Source organism: Pan paniscus, chromosome 10, assembly GCF_029289425.2.
Source record: "Pan paniscus chromosome 10, NHGRI_mPanPan1-v2.0_pri, whole genome shotgun sequence".
NCBI classification, from domain to species: domain Eukaryota; kingdom Metazoa; phylum Chordata; class Mammalia; order Primates; family Hominidae; genus Pan; species Pan paniscus.
Genome location: NC_073259.2, coordinates 127,156,448 through 127,182,789, shown reverse-complemented (window position 1 = coordinate 127,182,789; position 26,342 = coordinate 127,156,448). Strand labels below are relative to the sequence as shown.

The 26,342-nt window shown below is 43.7% G+C and overlaps 1 protein-coding gene across 1 annotated transcript in view; it reads right to left on the bottom strand.

Annotated features, from left to right (window-relative positions):
* Window positions 1-26,342, bottom strand: part of SRRM4 (serine/arginine repetitive matrix 4) — a 181,730-nt gene that overhangs the window by 46,073 nt on the left and 109,315 nt on the right. Inside the window, exons 2-3 of the mRNA XM_014347332.4 lie at window positions 14,519-14,665; window positions 2,539-2,625 (exon numbers count right to left, since the gene is read on the bottom strand). Of these exons, the coding sequence (XP_014202818.1) occupies window positions 2,539-2,625; window positions 14,519-14,665 (234 nt within the window). The remainder of the gene's footprint in view (window positions 1-2,538; window positions 2,626-14,518; window positions 14,666-26,342) is intronic.

Here is a 26,342-nt window from a genome sequence, read left to right as displayed (position 1 = left end):
GGAGGCTCTTAAAGGCCAAGGCTGGTTTCAAAAAGAACCTTCCCCAGTCCTTATACAGGGTTTTAGCTCTTGCAGGAACACACATCAAGGATAATATCCATGCTGATACTAGCTTGCATTTGTAAGCAATTTTTAATTGCTCACAAATTTAATTTTACTTTTCATTTGATTTTAATTTTTAACAAGTTAATGTAAACCATTACCTTGTGTTTTGTTAGCATTATCTCATTCAATCCTTCCACACACTTCTTAGGTAGGTACAATTGCTACCCTCCCGTTTCAGACAAAGAAAATGAAGTTCAGAGAGGTGAAGTGACCGGCCCAAAGACACACAGCTAGGAAGTAGATGAGCTGAGATCCCATTGGTTTTGGTCTCAGTCACCATAGCACCTCACAGCTGCCTGCCTGGTCAAGCTGGAAAGGCTTCCTTCTGTCTGCTGTTCTCCCTTCAAGCTGCAACCCTCCTCTCAAAGTCTCAGGGTTTCTCCTTTGCCCCATCCTTTGTCTCCCTGGTAAGACTGAGCCCCTGAAGGATATCTTGCCAGGCTGCGGCTGCATAGATAGTGCCATCAAAGTGTTACCTGAGCAACAGAGCTACTCTGAGTCCATGGTGATGACTCAAGACTGAGGCTCAGGTGACCTAAGTTCCAATCTTGACTCTACTACCAACTAACAGAGCCACCTTGGGCATGTCAAGGCTCATCTCTAAGTCTCTTATTTCCCCGCTGACAAAAGACCAGGGTTGAAACAGATGAGAGGTTACAAATTCAATGCTATCAGGGCCTTCTCAGGTAACATGAATGGATGAAGCAGGCTGGGTGGAAGACAGTAGGGAGTAGTGGGGACTGTGGGGAACCAGAGAGGTTCTGGCTGGAGGGGGGTCTGCTTCTCAGATTAGCCGAAGATCCTGTGTAGGAATGCAGGTCTGGGCTTCTACAGCACCTGCCTTTTCTAAAGGAGCCTCCAAAACTCCACATTTTCATATGAAATCTCCCGATTTGGAAATGTTGACCACCAATTTAAAAAAAAATCAAATCACTTTGCAGGTCAAACAAAACATGTCTGCAGAAGGGAATGGCTGAGAAACAATTCAGCCTTCAAGGAATCATAACATTTATCCCCAGACACATGCTCAGTGAATATTCATTGGATGAACGAGTCAATTAGTGAATCTTAATATCTGAGGTTTCCTTTTTTAGAGTATTCTCTGGCCCACCCCTCAAATTAGAAAATCCAAAGCACTTGCCCCAATTTCATCTCCTACCCTACAATGGCTAGGACTCAGAGTCTTCATCCATATTTCCCCCTGGCTCCTCTTTGAGCCTGTCCTTTTAGAATGAGGCTAAGGGGTGTCTGTGAAACAAGGTTCTAGAAAACCTGGAGTTGAAGCCCAAGTCATCAGATGCTGCTCTCTGCTGCCCCCTACAGGTTTCTATAAATACTGTCTCAGAAGTTTGCTGTGATTCTCAGTTGGCAGCCTTAAGGGTTAATTTAAGCCTGCCCCTCTGGAGTTGACACACTAGAGATGCTTTCAGTCTAGTTAGTGGCAGCCTACAAGCAAATCTGGAAATCATTTTAAATATAAAAAAATTTTAAAGGAATTGGGCATAGAAAAAATGCATAGGATGCCAAAGAGTCAATAGCTGGCAAACAAACAAACAGCACCCCTCCCCTCCAAAACCCACCTATTTTCCTAGACATTTAACTAGCTAGGTGGGTGTAGTAGAACCAGCTGAGGACCTGGCATCAAGCCCCTGTAGATCCTGTCACCACCTCTGTGAGCCTTTATTTTCTCATCTCTAAAATGGGAATAATAAGGCTTTCCTGGTAGACAATGGTCAGGGATAAAAGAGATAATGAAGACCACGGTGCCTAGTGTAGTCCTCTGCATCTAGTAAGCTCTCAAAAAATAATTCAATATTCATGCTAAAGACTATGCTTCCGGCCAGGCGCGGTGGTTCACGCTTGTAATCCCAGCACTGTGGAAGGCCGAGGCAGGCGGGTCACAAGGTCAGGAGATCGAGACCATCCTGGCTAACACAGTGAAATCCTGTCTCTACTAAAAATACAAAAAATTAGCCGGGCATGGTGGTGGGCGCCTGTAGTCACAGCTACTTGGGAGGCTGAGGCAGGAGAATGGAGTGAACCTGGGAGGCGGAGATTGCAGGGAGCCGAGATCATGCCAGTGCACTCCAGCCTGGGTGACAGAGCGAGACTCCGTCCCCCCCCAAAAAAAAAAGAAGACTATGCTTCCTATTAATTAGTCATTTACCATGTGCCAGGTACTGTGACAGCCGCTTCCACATTAATTTTTCATGTAATTTTCATGAAATCTCAAAAGGTAGATATTATCACCATTTTGGAGAAGTATAATAAAAACAGGAACAGAGATGTAAAGTGACTTGCCCAAGGTCACACAGCTAGTTAAGCATCAGAGAGGGGATTTGAACCCAAGAGGGAGCCAGTGTCTGACTTTGAAACCCATATTTTGTCCCTGCCTGCATCTTACAGGTTTTATCTCTCTCTTGGTGCTCTTACCTCCTTCTCTTCTTCCGAGTGGATTTCTTCTTTTTCTTCTTTCCCCTGGAGGAAGGTGGTGGTGTCAAGTCTTTGTCATGAGAGGCACTGTGAGGAGCAAAGAGAGGAGCATTAGATAACTCATGGTTCCCCAACTCCCCAACCAGAGCTGGTGCAGCCAGGGAAGGACCCAGGTCCTTGGATGATCAAGGACCCATAGCCAGTGCCTCATTACCACCTCATGGCTGATTGGGTCACACTTCAGACTAAGTACCTAAATAAGGACTTAATGCCGAGTTAATGAGACAGACGTTGTACGTTACCCAAACACCAACTGATTATTAAAAACAGAGTTATAGAGGTTAACTACTCCTAAATAGATTTATTATTGAATTTGCAAATGGCTTGCCTTGGTAAATAAATCACTTTTTAAATAACTCATCAGCCGTTTAGCCCCCTCCCTCCCCAATATATCGTGTCTGTAGTTCCTGCTGGAAATTTAATAGGAGGCGGAAGGTATGTTAAGTAGCAGCTGATTATTAAAAGTATATTTGCCAAGGTCTAATGTAACGAGATACGTATCTTATATTGCCTCGCAGAACCTCAAAAACCTCCGCTCTTCAAGAATAATTATTTCCTGTTCAATTAAATTCAAATGCTGAGGCTGCAGTTAAATGAAGTCAAGTTATCTTCTTTTATAATTGGGGCAGGCTCCAGGGATTTTTTTAAAAACACTATCCCATGGCAAAGGAAGATGGTTTTAGATGAAAAACTGCTTGGGAATTGGAACATGCCAACCTAGTGGAACCTCAAGGGGAAAACATAATCTTACTACTAATATTGTCATTATTTCAGCAGTGACACAACTAGCATTTATGCGCTTGTTATGTGCCAAGTTTTTTTATATATTAGGATACAAACACTTTGAGAATGGTATGACTTTTACTGTCTTGAGCCTCAGAAAGGTTAATTAACTTGCTGATGGCTAGACAATTAGAATGTGTCCAGGCTAGGATTTGAATCAAGGCCTGTGTGATACCTACCCTGAGATTTTCTCCACAAAACCAGCTGCCTTCTCAAACTTGTTTGTGTGGCCAATCATCTGGAAATTACCCAACTTTTTATAGAATATCATAAAGTACTGCTGTATTTAATTCCATTTTAAGAATCTGGATCATTGTGGTTAGTAGAAAGAATGATAAAATGGTTAGAATATATGCCAGGGTCTCTATCTCCAGCAAATAAGAATCATATAGCTATATTTATAATATTTTCAAGAGAGCCACTTTTTAAAAATTATCAGATGTCATTTTATTTAAACAGCTGGAGGAGAGACTATTTATATTATTGAGCTTTTCTACTAATTTGCTTTCCTGAATGTGGAACTTTTGATGTGCTATGTTTTTTTTTTAATTTTAATTTAAAATTTGTACATTCCGGGCTACATTTGCAGGATGTGCAGGTTTGTTACATAGATAAATGTGTGCCATGGTGGTTTGCTGCACCTATCAACCCGTCACCTAGGTATTAAGCCCAGCATGCATTTGCTCTTTTCCCTAATGCTCTTCCTCAGCCACCACTCTCCCCCAACAGGCCCCAGTGTGTGATATTCCCCTTCCTGTGTCCATGTGTTCTCAATGTTCAGCTCCCACTTATAAGTGAGATCATGCAGTGTTTGGTTTTCTGTTCTTGCATTGGTTTGCAGAGAATAATAGCTTCCAGCTTCATCCTTGTGCCTGCAAAGGACATGATCTTGTTCATAGTATGGAATACTGCATAGTATTCCCTGGTATATGTATACCACATTTTCTTTATCCAGCCTATCATTGATGGGCATTTGGGTTCATTTCATGTCTTTGCTATTGTGAATAGTGCTGCAATGAACATATGCGTGCATGTATCTTTATAATAGAATGACATATATTCATTCCTTTGGGTATATACCCAGTAATGGGATTGCTGGGTCAAATGGTATTTCTGGTTCTAGGTCTTTGAGGAACCACCATCTTCCACAATGGTTGAACTAATTTACATTCCCACTAATAGTGTAAAAGCATTCCTATTTCTGTACAACCTCGCCAGCATCTGTTGTTTCTTGACTTTTTAATAATTGCCATTCTGACTGGCGTGAGATGGCATCTCATTGTGGTTTTGATTTGCATTTCTAAGAGGGTCCCTTTTAGTAGGTTAAAAATAAGTATCACAGGGATTAAGTACCTAACTACTTAACTACACTTATATGTTATAAAGCACAAGGCACAGTATGCATGTCCAGGAAGCAAACAGGATGCTTGTGTAAACAGGATGGGCTACTTCCAAATTCTTTTTTTTTTTTTTTTTTGAGACACAGTTTCACTCTCTTGCCTAGGCTGGAGTGCAGTGGCATGATCTCAGCTCACTGCAACCTCCATCTCCTGGGTTCAAGCGATTCTCCTGCCTCAGCCTTCCTAGTAGCTGGGACTACAGGCCCCCGCCACCAAGCCAGGCTAATATTTGTATTTTTAAAGTAGAGGCAGGGTTTCACCATGTTGGCCAGGCTGGTCTCGAACTCCTGACCCCAGGTGATCCACCTGCTTTGGCCTCCCATAGTGCTGGGATTACAGGCATGAGCCATGGTGCCCAGCCACCAAATTATTTCCTTAAAGAGTGCTTGTCATAGGGCAAAAGCCTAATCAATATTTGCTGAGTGACCAAAAGAGAGAATAAATGAATGAAATAATTGAGCTTCTTGTTAAATCATCTTGTTTCGTAGAAACACTTCCCAGTGCAACAGCTACTGGGAATTTGAGTGGGGAAAAAATGAAAGGAGAAAAACTTGAGAGAAAAAAAAAATCTTTTAGAGTGTGTCTTACAAAATGAGGAAAGAGCCTATTGTTTCAGTCAGCTATAACTTCTGGAATCCCAGGGTCCCAGGAGAGCATGATTTGAGAACTTCGTCCTTGATTTGCATTTAAGTAATGGAGTAAAACTCAGAAAGCCCTTGAATTTGGAGACATTTGAGGTGTGTGAGATGGGGATCATCAACTCCCTCAATAAATCCCAAACGCCTTTACCCTGGTAGGTCTACATTTCTTCTACCCCCTATTTTTCCCTACACTAGTTCTACTTGTACCATCATAGAGGGTCAGGAAAGGACAGAATAGTTGTTAAGTATACCCTGGTTACAGGTGCAGGGGTTAAGTACATAATGCTTGTGTATGCTGTGGTTACATATGCATGGCTAAATACAGTGATGAAATATATGACAGTTCAATAAGTATCAGTTGAGTATGCAGTGGTTACATGTGCAGCAGTTAAGTCTGTAGTGGTTAAACAAATGGTAGTTAAGCACACCTTGGGGAAGTAGCAGAGGTTAACTATTCAGTGGTTAAGTGCTCAGCAGTTATGTACACAGTAGTTAAACATGCATCAATTAAATATGCAGTGGTGAGGAGGTTCCAAGGTGGCTGAATAGGAAGAGCTCCAGTCTACAGCTCCCAGCGTGAGTGATGCAGAAGACGGGTGATTTCTGCATTTCCAACTAAGGTACCGGGTTCATCTCATGGGGGCTTGTCGGACAGTGGGTGCAGCCCAAGGAGCATGAGCCGAAGCAGGGCGGGGCATCGCCTCACCTGGGAAGTGCAAGGGGTCAGGGAATTCCCTTTCCTAGCCAAGGGAAGCCATGACAGAGGATACCTGGAAAATCGGGACACTCCCACCCTAATATTGCACCTCTCCAATGGTCTTAGCAAATGGCACACCAGGAGATTATATCCCACATGTGGCTTGGATGGTCCCATGCCCACGGAGCCTCACTCACTGCAAGCACAGCAGTCTGAGATCAAACTGCAAGGCGGCAGCGAGGCTGGGGCAGGGGCGTCCGCCATTGCTGAGGCTTGAGTAGGTAAACAAAGTGGTCAGGAAGCTCAAACTAGGTGGAGCCTACTGCAGCTCAAGGAGGCCTGCCTGCCTCTGTAGACTCCACCTCTGGGGGCAGGGCATAGCTGAACAAAAGGCAGCAGAAACTTCTGCAGACTTAAATGTCCCTGTCTGACAGTTTTGAAGACAGTAGTGGTTCTACCAGCACAGAGTTTGAGATCTGCAAACGGAAAGACTGCCTCCTCAAGTGCGTCCCTGACCCCCAACTAGCCTAACTGGGAGGCACCTCCCAGTAGGGGCTGACTGACACCTCATATGGCCAGGTGCCCCTCTGAGACGAAGATTCCAGAGGAAGGATCAGGCAGCAACATTTGCCATTCTGCAATATTTGCTGTTCTGCAGCCTCCGCTGGTGATACCCAGGCAAACAGTGTCTGGAGTGGACCTCCAGCAAACTCCAACAGACCTGCAGCTGAGGGTCCTGACTGTTAGAAGGAAAACTAACAAACAGAAAGGACATCCACACCAAAACCCCATCTGTACATCACCATCATCAAAGACCACAGGCTGATAAAACCACAAAGATGGGGAGAAACCAGAGCAGAAAAGCTAAAATTCTAAAAATCAGAGTGCCTCTTCTCCTCCAAAGGAATGCAGCTCCTTGCCAACAATGGAACAAAGCTGGACGGAGAATGACTTTGACAAGTTGAGGGAAGAAGCCTTCAGATGATCAGTGATTACAAACTTCTCTGCGCTAAAGGAGGATGTTTGAACCCATCGCAAAGAAGCTAAAAACCTTGAAAAAAGATTAGACGAATGGCTAACTAGAATAAACAGTGTAGAGAAGACCTTAAATGACCTGATGGAGCTGAAAATCATGGCACGAGAACTACATGACGCATGCACAAGCTTCAGTAGCCAATTCAATCAAGTGGAAGAAAGGGTATCAGTGATTGAAGATCAAATGAATGAAATGAAGTGAGAAGAGAAGTTTAGAGAAAAAAGAGTAAAAAGAAATGAACAAAGCCTCCAAGAAATATGGGACTATGTGAAAAGACCAAATCTATGTCTGATTGGTGTACCTGAAAGTGACGGGGAGAATGGAACCAAGTTGGAAAACACTCTTCAGGATATTATCCAGAACTTCCCCAACCTAGCGGGGCAGGCCAACATTCAAATTCAGGAAATACAGAGAACGCCACAAGATACTCCTCAAGAAGAGCAACTCCAAGACACATAACTGTCAGATTCACCAAAGTTGAAATGAAGGAAAAAATGTTAAGGGCAGCCAGAGAGAAAGGTCGGGTTACCCACAAAGGGAAGCCCATCAGACTAACAGCTGATCTCTCAGCAGAAACTCTACAAGCCAGAAGAGAGTGGGGGCCAATATTCAACATTCTTAAAGAGAATAATTTTCAACCCAGAATTTCATATCCAGCCAAACTAGGCTTCATAAGTGAAGGAGAAATAAAATCCTTTACAGACAAGCAAATGCTGAGAGATTTTGTCACCACCAGGCCTGCCTTACAAGAGCTCCTGAAGGAAGCACTAAACATGGAAAGGAACAACTGATACTAGCCACTGCAAAAACATGCCAAATTGTAAAGACTGTCAATGCTAGGAAGAAATTGCATCAACTAAAGAGCAAAATAACCAGCTAACATCATAATGACAGGATCAAATTCACACATAACAATATTAACCTTAAAATGTAAATGGGCTAAATGCTCCAATTAAAAGACACAGACTGGCAAATTGGATAAAGAGTCAAGACCCATCAATGTGCTGTATTCAAGAGACCCATCTCACCTGCAGAGACACACATAGGCTCAAAATAAAGGGATGGAGGAAGATCTACCAAGCAAATGGAAAACAAAACAAAACAAAAACAGGGGTTGCAATCCTAGTCTCTGATAAAACAGACTCTAAACCAACAAAGATCAAAAGAGACAAAGAAGGCCATTACATTATGGTAAAGGGATCAATTTAAGAAGAAGAGCTAACTATCCTAAGTATGTATGCACCCAATACAGGAGCACCCAGATTCAAAAAGCAAGTCCTTAGAGACATACAATGAGACTTAGACTCCCACACAATAATAATGGGAGACTTTAACACCCCACTGTCAAAATTAGACAGATCAATGAGACAGAAAGTTAACAAGGATATCCAGGAATTGAACTCAGCTCTGCACCAAGCAGACCTAATAGACATCTACAGAACTCTCCACCCCAAATCAGGAGAATATACATTCTTCTCAGCACCACATCACACTTATTCCAAAATTGACCACATAGTTGGAAGTAAAGCACTCCTCAGAAAATGTAAAAGAACAGAAATCACAACAAACTGTCTCTTAGACCACAGTGCAATCAAATTAGAACTCAGGATTAAGAGACACACTCAAAACTGCACAACTACATGGAAACTGAACAACCTGCTCCTGAATGACTACTGGGTACATAACGAAATGAAGGCAGAAATAAAGATGTTCTTTGAAACCAATGAGAACAAAGACACAACATACTGGAATCTCTGGGACACATTTAAAGCAGTGTGTAGAGGGAAATTTATAGCACTAAATGCCCACAATAGAAAGCAGGAAAGATCTAAAATTGACACCCTAACATCACAATTAAAAGAACTAGAGAAGCAAGAGCAAACACATTCAAAAGCTACCAGAAGGCAAGAAATAACTAAGATCAGAGCAGAACTGAAGGAGATACACAAAAAACCCTTCAAAAAATCAATGAATCCAGGAGCTGGTTTTTTGAAAAGATCAACAAAATTGATAGATCACTAGCAAGACTAATATAGAAGAAAAGAGAGAAGAATCAAATACACACAATAAAAAATGATAAAGGGGATATCACCACCGATCCCACAGAAATACAAACTACCATCAGAGAATACTATAAACACTCCACACAAATAAACTAGAAAATCTAGAAGAAATGGATAAATTCCTGGACACATAGACCCTCCCAAGACTAAACCAGGAAGAAGTTGAATCCCTAAATAGACCAATAACAGGCTCTGAAATTGAGGCAATAATTAATAACCTAGCAACCAAAAAAAGTCCAGGACCAGATGGATTCACAGCTGAATTCTACTAGAGGTACAAAGAGGAGTTGGTACCATTTCTTCTGTAACTATTCCAATCAATAGAAAAAGAGGGAATCCTCCCTAACTCATTTTATGAAGCCAGCATCATCCTGATACCAAAGCCTGGCAGAGACACAACAAAAAAAGAGAATTTTAGACCCAATATCCCTGATGAACATTGATGCGAAAATCCTCAATAAAATTCTGGCAAACCATTATTTTAAATCCAGCAGCACATCATAAAGCTTATCCACCATGATCAAGTTGGCTTCATCCCTGGGATGCAAGGCTGGTTCAACATATGCAAATCAATAAATGTAATCCATCATATAAACAGAACCAAAGACAAAAACCACAGGATTATCTCAATAGATGCAGAAAAGGCCTTTGACAAAATTCAACCACCCTTCATGCTAAAAACTCTCAATAAACTAGGTATGGATGGGACATATCTCAAAATAATGAGAGCTATTTATGACAAACCCACAGCCAATATCATACTGAATGGGCAAAAACTGGAAGCATTCCCTTTGAAAACTGGCACAAGACAGGGATGCCCTCTCTCACCACTCCTGTTCAACATACTGTTGCAAGTTCCGGCCAGGGCAATCAGGCAGGAGAAAGAAATAAAGGGTATTCAATTAGGAAAAGAGGAAGTCAAAATGTCCCTGTTTGCAGATGACATGATTGTCTATTTATAAAACCCCATTGTCTCAGCTCAAAATCTCCTTAAGCTGATAAGCAACTTTAGCAAAGTCTCGGGATACAAAATCAATGTGCAAAAATCACAAGCATTCCTATACACCAATAACAGACAAACAGAGAGCCAAATCATGAGTGAACTCCCATTCACAATTGCTTCAAAGAGAATAAAATATCTAGGAATCCAACTTACAAGGGATGTGAAGGACCTCTTCAAGGAGAACTACAAACCACTGCTCAACAAAATAAAAGAGGACACAAACAAATGGAAGAACATTCCATGCTCATGGATAGGAAGAATCAATATCATGAAAATGGCCATACTGCCCAAGGTAATTTATAGATTCAATGCCATCCCCATCAAGCTACCAATGACTTTCTCCACAGAACTGGAAAAAACTACTTTAAAGTTCATATGGAACCAAAAAAGAGCCCGCATTGCCAAGACAATCCTAAGCCAAAAGAACAAAGCTGGAGGCATCACGCTACCTGACTTCAAACTATACTACAAGGCTACAGTAACCAAAACAGCATGGTACTGGTACCAAAACAGAGATATAGACCAATGGAATAGAACAGAGCCCTCAGAAATAACACCACACGTGTACAACCATTTGATCTTTGACAAACCTGACAAAAACAAGACATGGGAAATGGATTCCCTATTTAATAAGTGGTGCTGGGAAAACTGGCTAGCCATATGTAGAAAGCTGAAACTGGATCCCTTCCTTACACCTTATACAAAAATTAATTCAAGATGGATTAAAGACTTAAATGTTAGACTTAAAACCATAAAAAACCTAGGCAATACCATTCAGGACATAGGCATGGGCAAGGACTTCATGACTAAAACACCAAAAGCAATGGCAACAAAAGCCAAAATTGACAAATGGGATCTAATTAAACTAAAGAGCTTCTGCACAGCAAAAGAAACTACCATCAGAGTGAACAGGCAACCTGCAGAATGGGAGAAAATTTTTACAATCTACCTATCTGACAAAGGGCTAATATCCAGAATCTACAAAGAACTTAAACAAATTTACAAGAAAAAAATCAACCCCATCAAAAAGCGGGCAAAGGATATGAACAGACACTTCTGAAAAGAAGACATTTATGCAGCCAACAGACACATGAAAAAATGCTCATCATCACGGGCCATCAGAGAAATGCAAATCAAAACTACAATGAGATACCATCTCACACCAGTTAGAATGGTGATCATTAAGAAGTCAGGAAACAACAGATGCTGGAGAGGATATGGAGAAATAGGAACACTTTTACACTGTTGGTGGGAGTGTAAACTAGTTCATCCATTGTGGAAGACAGTGTGGTGATTCCTCAAGGATCTAAAACTAGAAATATCATTTGACGCAGCCATCCAATTACTGGGTATATAACCAAAGGATTATAAATCATGCTGCTATAAAGACACATGCACGTGTATGTTTATTGCGGCACTATTCACAATAGCAAAGACTTGGAGCCAACCCAAATGTCCATCAATGATAGACTGGATTAGGAAAGTGTGGCACATATACACCATGGAATACTATGCAGCCATGAAAAAGGATGAGTTCATGTCCTTTGTAAGGACATGGATGAAGCTGGAAACCATCATTCTGAACAAACTATCGCAAGGACAGAAAACCAAACACCGCATGTTCTCACTCATAGGTGGGAATTGAACAATGAGAACACTTGGACACAGGATGGGGAACATCACACAGTGGGGCCTGTTGTGGGGTGGGGGGAGGGGGGAGGGATTGCATTAGGAGATATGCCTAATGTAAATGACGAGTTAATGGGTGCAGCACACCAACATGGCACATGTATACATATGTAACAAACCTGCATGTTGTGCACATGTACCCTAGAACTTAAAGTATAACAAAAAAAATTTAAAAAAAAGCAGTGGTTAAGTATGCAGTGGTTCCAACACAGTGGTTACATATGCAGAAGTTACATATGCAGTAAAGTATGCAGCAGTAAGGAATGCTGGTCCAGAAGCTGACAAACCTAGATGTAAAGTCTAACTCTCTTACTTCCAACAGGGCTCAGAGACCTCTCTGAGTCTCATCTTGATCATCATCAACAAGATGGGAAGAAACATGGTAACTGTGTCCTAAGTTTGCTTCCAGGAATAAAGGAGCTGACTTAGGTAATGTGCCCTGGTCTGGCATAGAGTAAGAGGACAGTATAAGGGGTTTCTGTTATTATAATTATAATTAATTATTAAATAATAAATTTATTATATAATATAATTATGATTACTTTTATTATCACTGTTATTATTATTATCATCATTATTGTGGTTTTGTCACATCAGAGGGTCAGTCACAGATAGAAGGGAGTGAGAGGCCCAGATGCTGTACACTAGAGTACAACAGCTCTACAATAGAGATGCTGTATGACATGGCATCATTTTTTCAGATTTTCATAACCAGAATCTTCTCTTCTGGCTTCATGAAACTCTCACTAACATATCTTAGGATTTCCTCTGCTCTAGTCTCACTGCCACAATCTGTACATGCCTAGTCTAACTTAATCCTCATCCTGACCTTGAGAATTACATCTCAACATTCCCATTTTATAGCTGTGAACACTGAGGCCCATGGAGGAAAAGAAACTTGCCCAAGGTTGCTCAGTTCGTAAGTGACAGGGTCAAGATTTGTACACTCAGATTCCATCTAGGACACAATATTTTTTATTTTTTATTTTGAGACGGAGTCTCACTCTGTCGCCCAGGCTGAAGCGCTGTGGTGCGATCTCGGCTCACTGCAACCTCCTCCTCCTGGGTACAAGCAATTCTTCTACCTCAGCCTCCAGAGTGCTGGGATTACAGGTGTGTACCATCACACCTGGCTAATTTTTGTATTTTTAGCAGAGACAAGGGTTTCACCATGTTGGCCAGGCTGGTCTCCAACTCCTGACCTCAAGTGATCCTCCCACCTCGGCCTTCCAAAGTGTTGGGATTACAGGCGTGAGCCAGCATGCCTGGCCCAATGTTTTAAAAGTAGGGAAATTCCCTTCCTTCTCACTTCTCTCTTTATCTCCCTCTGCCTATCATGGAAACAACTTTCTTCCTGTTTCCTTGGGAGAACTCTCCAGACATGAGGTTGAACTTCAATTCTCCAAGTTGATAGGGCTTAACTGTTTCTCTCTCTTTGAAATTGCAGCGTAACTAAAGCCTGTAGCTGAGAGGGCAGCCTAGGTGGTGGGGTAGACTTCATTTTTGAAAATTACTCCACTTAACTCCCACTTATAAGAATTTATGAACACAAAGAAGGAAACAACTTGACGAGAGAGGGTGGATGGAGGGAGAGGAGCAGAAAAGATAACTATTGGGTAATGGGTTTGATACTTGGGTAATAAAATAATATATACAACAAATCCCTATGACACATGTTTACCTACGCAACAAACATTCACATGTAGCCCCAAACCTAAAATGAAAGTTAAAAAATAATAATGAAATAAAAATTAAAAAGAAAAAAAATGACTCCAGTTTCCCAAGCCACTTCTCCAAAATTCAGTGATCACATCTTCTAGAAATAGATTTCCCAGAGGCCAAAGATGGGCCAGACTTTATAAGCATATGCTGAAAACAGGAGGCAGGGGATAATTTTTTTTTGTTTTTCAGTAGCATCCATAGGATAATGGAGTGGGTTTTAGTCAAGGATTTAAGATCAGAGAGACTGGAGTTCAAAACTTCACTCTGCCACTTAGTGGCTGTCATATTCTGGGGAACTCACTTTACTTCTCCCAGCCTCAGTAAGATGCTGAGTATACAGTATTTTTATGGAGTATGTGTATGCAGTGCTCTCTGTATATGTGTGCTAGTACAGTGCCATCACACAGTGGGTGCTCAAAAAGTACTGGTTAAACAACTGAGTAAAAGAAAACATGCAGAGACCTGAAACTCCTGAGACAGGTCTGGGCTGAAACTGTGATTTGGGAGTCAGTGGCTCATAGAGCCATTAAAATGCAAAGGAACGCTATCATTTAAGGTAGGGCTTGCTGAACTACAGCCAGTGGGCCAATTTAGCCTGCCTCCTGCTTTTATAAATACAATTTTATTGGAACACAGATATGCTTTTTGTTTGCATAATGCCTATGGCTGTTTTTTGCACTGCAATGGCTGAGTTGAGTAGTTGTGACAGAAACCACTGGGTCTACAAACTTAAAATATTTATGGTTTGTTCCTCTACGGTAAATATTTACTAACCCTTGATTTAAGGGTTTGAAAGAGGAACTTGCATAAGAGAGGGGTGAGCCATGGCCAGAGAGGCAGACTTTATTTCTGTATCTTCAACTTGAATGTCCTCATTGGATCTCACCTGTGTCCTCTGGTGGCACCCAGTTCCCGACAGGTCTTGTCTCTCTCCCAGCTGTTGGTGCCCAAGGGCTCGGTGGCCAGATGCTGACCCAGCTTTTCTGAGGGTCCATCCTGAGCTGGGACAACGGGGCTATTCTGGGGCTCTGTCCTACAGAGGAAGAAATAAGGACACAAAAGTGTTAGAATATACAGAGACACTTAATGTTCATTAAATATTCATAGAATTACTAGTATTTCCCAGCTTCCCTTACAGTTAGGTTGAGCCCATGAGATTATCTTTGGCCAATGGTCTCTAAGCAGGAGGGAACACATGTAATTTCCAGTTCAAGGCAATCAAGATCTGTGTACCTTCTCCAGCTCCCCCTTCCTCTGTCATAGCGACTTTAGAGTCCACACATTCTGAAAGGTGAAACTATTTGATGAAGGAAAGATGCCTTCACCACATCAGACTTTGCAAGAGAGAAATAACTGAAATTAGGTTAAACCACTTTGATGTAGGTTTATTTGTCACAGCAGCATAGCTTATTCTATTTGGACTAGATCACAGAGAGATGCTGGAAACCAGCATTTCATTTCTTTTCTCAAGACTTAATGGGAGGCCAAAGCATGATAGGATTAGTGTAAATCCCCCTTTGCCATTTCTATTCAACTTCTCTGCCTTATTTCTGTATGGACTACATATATGTAGATTCAAATGGTCTTAACTATTTAGTAGCTATAGTATCTGGGTCCAGTCACAGCATCTCTGAGTTGCAGTTTCTTCAGTTATAAAATAGTGAATAGTATCAATTCATGTATTTCTGAGCTATTGTGAAGATAAAATGAGATAAAATATACAAGCAGAAAGGCCTCAAAAGTCAGTTTTCTTTGGTTTTACTTCCTTGTAAACCAAATCTCCAATCTGATGTCCTTAATTGGTATGAGCCACCCACTTGGGACAGCAGTTCCCATGAAGGCCTGCAGTCCTGCAGCCCCCACCTCTGCCAATGACACAGGCTGCAGAGAATACTGAGGCGTCGTCTATGAGTCCCACGTCTTTATGGGAGTTCCTGAGAGCGCAAAGAAGTTGCCTGGTTACTCAGCTTTTGAAGAGACTGTCACCCAAGTTCCTGGCTCTTAACTAGGAAGAGTCAGGAGTTTGAGAGTCACAGGCGTATTTGGTGACACGCAGAGGGCATCCCTCCCTGCTCACCCTGCCTTCAGACCCCATGTCAAGCATTGATCAAAGGCATTAGCATGTCTCATGCACCAGGCTTCTGCATCAGTGCATCCAGATTGGTTTTATGACTCAGGATGAATGCATCTGATAAGCCCCCTGCTCCTTAGGGCTTCTAAGAGAGCAAGTCAAGCCCAGTCAATATTGAAGGAAGGGCAGCAAAACACATCCATCTCTGTCAGTCACTTATGAGTGCATCTTTAGAAGCCGAGCTGGTAGATACTGCAAGCCCTGGAGGGCTGGAGATTCTAATTAGGGCTTCTCAGCCCTTCTCACTGCCAACTCTATGCTTCCAGAACTCCCTTCCATCCTGCTCAGCCTCAGTTTTCCCTAAACCTCCCTCCTATGGGGGTTACCTTTCCATGTCTTTACTTCTGCCCATTTATCTCTGAGGAATGCTGCCCTGTCTGCTGTCTGACAACAAAGCTTCTATTTTCTGCCTAACACCCAGCAAGGCTTGCCTCTTCCCATACTTGTCCTGGCCTAGGGTAACCTGCATTCGTTAACTTCAATTTCCTGAGTGCCTAAATTGTATCCAGGTCAGTTTCAGGTGTGGAGACACAGTGAACAAGACGGAGATGTCTCCTGTGATTACGGAATGTTTACATTCTAGATGGAGGAATAGATACATAAGCAAGTAAAAATAGGGCTTGTTGAATGGTAACACTTTTTTTTTTTGAGACAGAGTCTCACTGTGTTGTCCAGGATGGAGTGCAGTGACACAATCACAGCTCACTGCAGCCTTGAACTCCCTGGCTCAAGTGATCCTCTGACCTCAACCTCCCAAGTAGCTGGGACCACAGGTACACACCACCACACCCAGATTTTTTTTTTTTTTTTTTTTTTTTTTGTAGAGACAGGGTCCCACTGTATTGTTCAAACCGGTCTTCAACTCCTGGGCTCAAGCAATCCTCCTGACTTGGCCTCCCAAAGTGCTGGGATTACAGGTATGAGCCACCATTTTCAGCTGAATGGTAATAAATTTTGGTGTGACTAAAGCAGCATACAGAGCTAAGAAATGGGAGGAGTGGCTGCTACTTTGTATATAATAATCAGAGAAGTCCTTCCTGAGAAGTAACAAGGGAGCGGAGACTTGAAGGATTCAGGACTAATCTTAAAATTTGGGTGGTTTAGAATGTGTTCTTAGATTCTTTGACACTCTTGTCATCAAAAGATCAAAAGATGGAACTTAATTTATCTCCCTTTGAATATCGGATGGGCTTAGTGACTCACATTCAATGAAAAGAATGTAGTAGAAGTAATAATGTATGACCTTCAAGACTTGGTCACAAAAGGTAGCTTCTGCCTTCCTCTCTTGGGTTGATGATTCTGGTGGAAGCCATGTTGTGAGGACACTCAAGCAGCCATATGGAGAGGCCTATGTGAAGAAGAACTGAGGCTTCCTGCCAACAGTCAGCACCAACTTGTTAGCGCTGTGAGTGAGCCACCTTGGAAGAGGATTCTTCAGCTCCCATCAAGCCTTATGATGAGACTGCAAACCTGGTTGACATCTGACCACAGCTTCATGAGAGATGATGAGTTAGAACCACTCAGCCAAATTCCTGAGTCACAGAAACTATGAACCATAATAACTGTTTGTTGTTGTTTTCAGCCAAAAGATTTGGAATAATTTGTTACACAGTTATATATAGCTTCTACACAGGTATCTGCTCGAAGTGAGAAGTGTGCCCTAGGCAGAAGGAATAGCAAGTTCAAAAATTGTTAACATATTATAAGGAAGAGCGGCTGGGCACAGTCACTCATGCCTGTAATCCCAGCACTTCGGGAGGCCGAGGCAAGTGGATAACTTGAGGTCAGGAGTTTGAGACCAGCCTGGCCAATATGGCAGAACCCTTTCTCTACTAAAAATAAAAGAATTAGCTGGTGTGGTGCTGCACGTCTGTAATCCCAGCTACTCAGGAGGCTGAGGCAGGAGAATTGCTTGAACCCAGGAAGCAGAGGTTGCAGTGAGCTGAGATCATGCCACTGCACTCCAGCCTGTGTGACAGAATGAGCCTCTGCCTATAACAATAGTAATAATAATAATAATAAGGAACAGCAAGCAAGGGCTAGAGTGGCAAGAGGTGAGATCAGAGATCAGGTCATGGGAAGACCTTTGGGGCTCTCTGTAGCTGAGATGGGAGAAGAGTCTTTGGAACAGGAGTGATAGGGACTGGATTACCTTTGAGAACAATCACTCTAGTGATTGAGGGACACAAGGCTGAAGGGAGAAAAGGGCAGAGATGGGGAAATGGTTGCAATAGTCCAAGCTCCGATCAGTGTAGTAGCAATGGAGTGGGGGATAAGATGTGGTCTGATTCTAAGAAATTTTGAAAGTAGTACTGACATGATTTACTGCTGGCTAAATGTGAGAAGTAAGAGAGTAAGACAGGAGAAGGAGTCAAGGATGACTCCAAGGTTTTGAGCCTGAGCAACTGGAAGGATGGCGTCAACATTGAGGAGATGGAGAAGGTAGAGTAGGGAGCAAGCTTTTGGGAAGATCTATCCCCTTTTCTAGGATGTGGTATGCCTTTGCTCCCTTGCCAGCAACTCTTAATAATATGTTGTCATTTAATTGTCTTCTATCAAATTGGACTATGAGCTCCCTGTGAGCAAGACTGCGTCTTTCTGCCTCAGAGCCTGCTGCTTAGTGAACATCAGGCAATATTTTTTCAATGAATCAATAAAAGCGGTAAAAAATTGGCCAAAGAGAACATTGTTTCAAAAAGTTAGAAAGTGCTTTTGAGATGCTTTGGACTAATTTCCTGATGTTATAGTTGGTGGGAATGGAATCTTATAAAGGGTCAGTAACTCAGCCAATGCCTCAGTCTACTCAGACTGCTCAATCCATGTCTTCTCTGTTCAACCTCATATTTCTTTTAGAAAAGATCAGTGAGCTTATTGATTTGTGTGTATTGTCCAGCAAAGCCTTGACACATAAGATAGTTCACTTCCAAGGTGGCTCACTCATATGGCTGGCAAGCTGGTGCTGGCTGTTGGCAGAAGGCCTTAGTTCTTCACATGGGCCTCTTCACATGGGCCTCTCCATATGGCTGCTTGAGTATCCTCACAACATGGCGGCTGGCTTCCCCGACAATGATCAATCCAAGAGAGCAAGGCAGAAGCTGCCCTTTGTAACCAATTCTTGCAAGTCACACATTATTACTATGTCAAGGTGGAGACACATAAGAATATAATTCTGAACTCTTTGGGACATTGTAGAAAATAAATCGATACCACAAGCAATCCCATGATAGGCAAAAGCTGAGAGCTGTGAGGAATTTGGCATTGAATAAACACATGGTGAGTGTGCTGGCATTGGGTGGGAAGTCTCAGTGACTTGTCTAATGGAGAGAGTAGAGGCGTGAGTTATCTGAAGTACAGGGGAAGCTGGTGGATGCTACTGCCAGAGCCCTGGGGTGTAAGGCTTAGGGTGAGGACAGTGCCTCATCCATCATTGTCAGCAACAGGGGTCAGGAATCAGATATGGGGAAATCTTGAAGATGATTTGGTGAGGAAAGACACAATGGAGTTGCAGGAATTTATGTAACTTTATACCCTCTGATGTGGTAGATTTTTCTTTTTCTCCAATAGCACTTATTTCACCTTCCTGGTGTTGGGTATCCCACCTGGAATTTTGGAATAAAACCAACAGAAATAAAATGAATTCTGCCAGGCAGAGAGGAAATGCTGAGGGGTGGAAGAAGGAAACCGTCGTGTAGCTTCCTGCTCAATGAACATTCATTGAATGAACATTCATTGAATGAACAAATGAATAAATGGATGGGTGAACAAATGATTTGTGATTACCGATCTCATGTGGGAACCACAGATCGGATCCTAACTCTCCTTACAAATAAAGAAGCAGAGGTACAAATAAAGAGTCTGAGGTCACTCAACGCTGCAGTGGAATCAGGCTTCAGCCACAGCCCTCAGCCCTCCACAGCCCCACCTATCTCCCTTCCCTACCTCCAGCCTTGCATCTTTGCAGGTCCTTATGAAAAATTCTGTGTTCCATATTTCCTGAGAAGTACTGGCAGTTGCCTCATTTTCCTTCTATATCGCATTTAAAAAATACTTAAAAGAAGCTGAAATCTTTGGGGACAGCTAAAACAGTGGAGTCAAGGGCCGGCACACTCCACTTCACAGATGGAGGGAGGGAGCCACGAGTCCCCAATTCCTCAAGGCCTCCCAGCGGCTCTGTTCCTGCTAATCAGAGACCTGGAGCTTAGATGCTGTCTCTGTAGTCATGGCAACCGGCAGATTCCAAGGCTCCGATAAGAGTCAGGGCTGAACTTTTCTGCAAAACTCCTCAAGAGGCCTGGCTCCCTAGCTGCTTCCCTGCTTCCCATCAAAGCTCTTGCTCACTGAGCCAATCAGCCAGCTGCTCCCAACAAAGTGCTCATTTGGCCCAGCATTGGGTGCAGATCCTCATGCCCCAAGCACTAGATTGAGTTAAACACTGTTTGGGGAATCAGAGACCAACAATGGTGGAGTGGGAAGAACCCCAGATCCAGCTCAGCCCTGTACAGAGTGGAGAAACGGAGGCCCAAGAGGCAAGGGGACTTGCCCAAGGCAAATAGTGACTCATATCATAGCTCTGGCTAGTAGAGTTGCCACCTTTTGACTCCCAGTCCAGCGTTCTCTCCGCATCACTTGATCATCACAGCAGCTAGTATTTATCAAGCACCTCCTGCACACCAGACACTGAGCTAACTAAGCACTTCTCACTCATCTTCTCATTGAAGTTTTCAAAGAAACCCATGAGCCAGCATTACCATCCCTACTGTGAAGAACAAACTGAGACCCTGAGATATTAACTGGCAAGAACATCAGCAGCTGTCCTGCCTGTTTATAAGAATCAACTGAGAGGCCGGGCATGGTGGCTCACGCCTGTAATCCCAGCATTTTGGGAGGCTGAGGTGGGCGGATTACGAGGTCAGGAAGATTGAGACCATCCTGGCTAACACAGTGAAACCCCGTCACTACTAAAAATACAAAAAAAAAAAAAATTAGCTGGGCGTGGTGGCGGGCACCTGTACTCCCAGCTACTCAGGAGGCTGAGGCAGGAGAATGGCATGAACCTGGAAGGCAGAGCTTGCAGTGAGCTGAGATCGCGCCACTGCCCCCCAGCCTGGGCCACAGAGCAAGACTCCATAAAAAAAAAAAAAAAAAAAAAAAATCAACTGAGAACAAAAGGGAGAAGACTCTGGAAAACATTTTCTTTTTTTTTTTTTTTTTGAGACCGAGGCTCAATCTATCGCCCAGGCTGGAGTGCAGTGGCATGATCTCGGCTCACTGCAACATCCGCCTCCCGGGTTCAAGTGATTCTCCTGCTTCAGCTTCCTGAGTAGCTGGGATTACAGGCACCTGCCACCACGCTTGGCTAATTTCTGTATTTTTAGTAGAAAACATTTTGAAAATATAGGAAAGGATAAGTGGAGGTACAGGGGGAATCTTGGTAATTACGTTGTAAGATAGGACTGGTCTTATGTGTTTGGAGAGGCTCTGTATCTCAAGGTTTCACCTGAATCTTATATTCCACAAACAGAAATGGCAGTTGGCCAGGAGATTGGAGACATCGCTGACATTTATTGCCTCCATTCCACAAATAGCTCCTTCTGTGTATAGAGGACTTACTAATCCAGTGTCTCAATTGATTCCTATAACCCTCTGTGGGGTGTGCAGCAGCAGCATGGTGAATCTCCTTCCCTTGCATAGCTGAAGGCACTGAAACCTGGAGAGGCAAAAGTACTTGCTTCCTTCCAGAGATCATGGCCCAGGTACTTGTTCTACCCGTGCATCCAGGGCTGTGAAAGGTCAATCCTTTTTCCCACACTTGCCAGACACCCACACTCTGCCTGTTTTGATAGAGAATGTAGGCCTAGACTCTCATGCTTAAATGCTCTTCAGAAAGCCCAAGAGTTATCATGGGGCTGACCTAGCCCCGAGACAAGATGAAGTTGGCCAATTTGTGCCTTGGCTCCCGGGGCCTCAGTCTGGGCTGTGTTAATAATGTCCTGGCCTGAGGTCTTGGCATTCCGAGTCATTTTCAAGGTGAATCCAGTTCATTAAGCCTGGATGGGGGTAATCTTCAGGAGCTGTGACCCTTTGAGCTTTGCCATTGTGGCTGGAAAAAGCAATAGAGCTTAGAGGAAAACTGGGGATTGCACAGCACTGCTGTGGGAGACATCATTTGGATATAGGGGCAGTAATGTTCATTTTAGTAGAAATTGAATAAAAAATGAAAGGAAGTTTTATGAGGCTGTCATTTCTCTCATTATTTCATTCATTACTCAACAGTTGTTTACTGAACACCTACTTAGTATCAGATTTCAAGGACCCAAAAGTAACCAAGACATTGTTTCTGCCCTGCAGGACTTCTCACCCTGGAAGGGGAGACAGATCCCTAAACCGGGAATTGCAATATGGTATATAAGAAGTTCTCTGATAGAGAGAGGCTTACGGGGGCAGTGGACCCACAGAGAGGGCACCTAACCCCTCCTGGGGAATGTGGGCAGGTGGTCACGGAATGTGTTTCTAGCAGATGAATAGAAATTGGTCAGGAAAGTGGAGCAAAAAGGAGGAAGAGCAAGTGCAAAGGTCCAGCACCAAGACAAAGCAGTGGACCTTCGTGTGACTGCAGGGGATGCAGTAAGTTAGAACAGACAGTGAAGGTGGAGGGTGGCAGGCAAGACTTGAGTCTAGGAAGGAAGAAAGGGGCTGGATTCTTCAGGGCCATGTAGACAGGTGCTTTTCAAGCCTTCATGTGCATGGGTCACCTGGGGATCTTGTCAGACCGCAGATGCTGATTCTTCAGTAGGTCTGGGGGAGGGCCTGAGTTTCTGCATTTCTAACCAATTCCCAGGTGAGGCTGTTGCTCCAGGAACTACACTCTGAGTAGCCATGTTGTAGATTCTACAAGGAGTTTGACCTTGATCCTGAGGGATGAGCAACATAGACAAGCACAGCTCCCCACCACTCCCTCTCCACAGGCGATGGATGAGAATGGCTTAGTCCAGTTGTCAGGGCTGAGAGCAAGTGTGTAAGAGTGTGGACGTGTGTGAGTGTGTGTGCTTATGAGTGTGTGGTAAACACTCTTATATATCAATAATTGCTTGGTTCTCAAGTTCAGGTCAAAGGACAAAAGAATCATGTGGAGAAAACTCAGCTCAGCATTTCTTGCCCAACTCAGCCAAGCAGGTCAGGCACCCAACCTGACCGGGTTTTGAACTCATCACAGAACACATCCATCCACTGCCCTCTAATCAACCCCACATCCACCCAGTCATTTCTCCCTCCACAGGCTGGCCTATCGATTGCCTATTTGCTTCATGAGAGATAAAACTGCTGAGAAGTGGATTGGATTCGATTGTTGAGACTGCCTAAAATGCAGGCTGCCTCCAACTAGGGAAGGGACTGAATTCCAAAATGTCATAGTTTTCCACTTGAGCAGGGTGTTCAAAAGGTAATTAGGTGATGCTGGGAAAATGCATGGGACCTGGAGTCCTGCTGACCTGGGTTCAAGTCCTGATTCTGCTAAGTTGTGTCACCATGGGCAAGAATATCATCTCTTCTTCCAGCCCAGGGTCCCCTGGGGATCAGCTGGAATTGCAGACACAGTTAGGATTTCTCCGGGGAGGGCGAGTTGCTAATTATGTTTTCTTGCCATGGGAGGGACAGGACAAGTGAGTCCCTTTTGGGGATCATCACAGCCACTATTAGAAGAAAGACTAAGCAAACAAGAGGGAACTGGGAAGTGGAAAGAAGCCCTAAGCTTAAGAGGAAACCCCCAACCCAGGAAAGGAGGATCCTTGGTACAAGATCTAGGAGAGTGTAAACTGCTCCCAAGAGGTGCTTCCAAGGACCGTTCACTTATTCTTCATTCAACAAATATTTATTGAGCATCTATTATATGCAGGCACTGGGAACAAGATAGAGAAAAAAAACCTTGCTTGGTGGAGCTCGCATTGTACTGCAATGGGTGGAGGTAGGAAGAGAGCAGAAAATAAACATAATTAAGTGGTAAATATTAGAAGGTAATAAGTGCTAGGGGGGAGATGGAATACTACTGCGAGGGGCTTGCAATTTTAAACTGGGTAATCAGAGAAGCCCTCATTGAGAAGGTGAGATTTGAGCAAAGACTTGAAAGTGATGAGGGAGTGAGCCTTGAGCATGCCCAGGAGAACATAACAGGCAGAGTGGAGCCAGTGCAAAGGCCCTGAGGCAGGAACATATGGAATGCAGTGAAGAATTAGCAGTGTGGCTGGAGCTGAGGGAGCAAGGCGGAGATTAGTAGGAGGTAAAGTCAGAGAGGTAATGAGGGATCAGGTATAAGAATCTGGTGGGCTTTCACAGGGACTTGGCTCTTTCCTCTTGGTGAGATGAGATGCCATTGGAGGCTTCATTGGATAGATATGTTCTGACTTAGGTTTTAAAGGATCCCTCTGGCATCTTGCTGAGCCTATATGGCCAGGGATCTGGAATAGATACGGAAGACCAGTGAAGAAATGACTACAATAATCCATATGAAGAAGACGGTGGCTGGGGTCAGTGTTTTTTCTGCAGTAGTGGTGAGAGGCGGCCAGATTATGGACTTTTATTGAAGGTAGAATCAACAGAGTTTTTGCATGGATTGGCTATGGAGTGTGAAAGAGAGGGGCCAAGGATGACTCCAAGGTTTTAGGTCTGAGCAACTGGGAGGCTCTTGCTGCCAATCACTGAGCTGGAACAACTGCAGATGGGGAAGCATGTTTTGGAAGAGTCTTCTAAAGCTCAGTTTTTGAGATGCCAGTTAGATTTTGAGATGTCAATTAGACATCTATGTTGAGATGGCAAGTGGGCAAGTGGGTACATGAGCCTGGAGTTCAGAGAAGAGATCAGAGCTAGGGAAATGCGTTTGAGAGATGATAGCATTTGGATAGTGTTTAAAGCCAGGAGACTGGATCTTCTGGGAGTAAGATGGAACAAACACCAGGCTAGTAACTAACTAGATTAAGGGTGAAAGTTGAGGAGGGAGGTAAGCTCCAGTGGCATTCTACCAGTGGGGTTTTAAATAAAAAGATGGCTCAATAGAAGTGCCCCAGCCTGGTGGACTGGCTCTTAAAATATAAAGTGACTGACAGCTCCAAGTTATTCATTTAGACACAGTGATTCATTTATTGTTTGTGCGTTTATTCATCCAGTCATTCCTCAGCTATTCATTCACTCATTCATCTGCTAAGCATCATTTTACTCCTGAGGAGGGTTGTTTCAAGATGATCCAAACATAAGCCTCTCCCTCAAGTGCACAGTCCAGAGGAAGGGATGCAGCAGGTACATTAGAAACTCTCATATAGGGGTATGGGGTGGAAGTGGCTGAGAAAGGAGACATCCTGACTGGGGAAAGGCATGTGTGCTCAGAGGATACAAGGCAAGCTGCACAGAGGGGACAGAGTTACTAACCAGGGAGAGTTGGGAGTGCATAGTGAGTAGACCCATCGGATAGACTCTGCCTGACCACTCACCAGCTGGGTGACCTTGGGCAAGTCCTTTCACCTCCCTGGTGAAACCGCAAATTGCAATCACTTTACAAGGTTGCTGCAAGAATGAAATGAGATGATGCATGTCCAGCACTTAGACAGTATCTGGCACATGGTGGTACTTTGAATATCAGCCACATTTTCCAGGAACAGACGACACTGGTCTCCAGCCTCACTTGCAAAGATTGCCTCTGGAGACCCACTCACTGTGACTCTGACTACCTTTCCTCAAACAGCCAAGGCAAGGGATCCTGGGAAGGAGAGGGATGGGAGTTTGAAGTGCTCTTGAGGGTCCCAGGAGATCCTCCTACACTGAGGCCTTGGCTTCCTACCACCAAGCTGGGTGGCTACTTCAGAACCTAGAAATGCTGCTGGAACCTAGAAATGCTACAGAAACCCAATTCCTGCTGAGTTCAGGCTTCTCTCTCTACAGTCCAGGGATAAATTTGTCTCTCCCTCCACTGCAGGGTCACTCACAGGATCCTATCATCAGCTAGAACTGCAGACAGGGGGCTTCTGAGAGGATGGCTCAGTTAGGACTTTCCGCTCTGCAGACACACACACACTCATGCCAGAGGCTGAGGCTTGGGAGAAAATTCCTAACAAGCAGACAGTAAGCCGCTGCTGAAATCTGCAGAGAGGACAGACCAGACAAGCCACAAATCTCCATGGCAGGCTGTGAGCTCCTGCGGTCTGGGCTCGTTAGTTTTAAAATAACACAGCAAGAAGTGAGATAAAGGGCTTCAGTGGGAGAAGCTGTCAGACACCTTGCTTCACACTTTTGGGGCCACCAGAGGGGTCTCCTTGTCTCTCCTCCTGGGTTACAGAAACTGAGATTGCCAGCTTGGTCAGTTGCATTGTTGCCAGATCAGAGTGAGAACTTGTCAGAGCTGGGCCAGCCTTTGGGGAGCATTGAGTCTAAGCCTGGAGAAACTGAGGTCCAGTAGGGGCGAGTGCTACACTCAAGGACACTTGGTGAGTTAGGGGCTAAGAAAGGACCATCAGCTCTGTTTGTCTGCAGCACAGTGGATGCTGTTGGTCAGATCCTAGATCTCTTTCCAGATAGGTGGGAATGTTGGCTGCAAGTG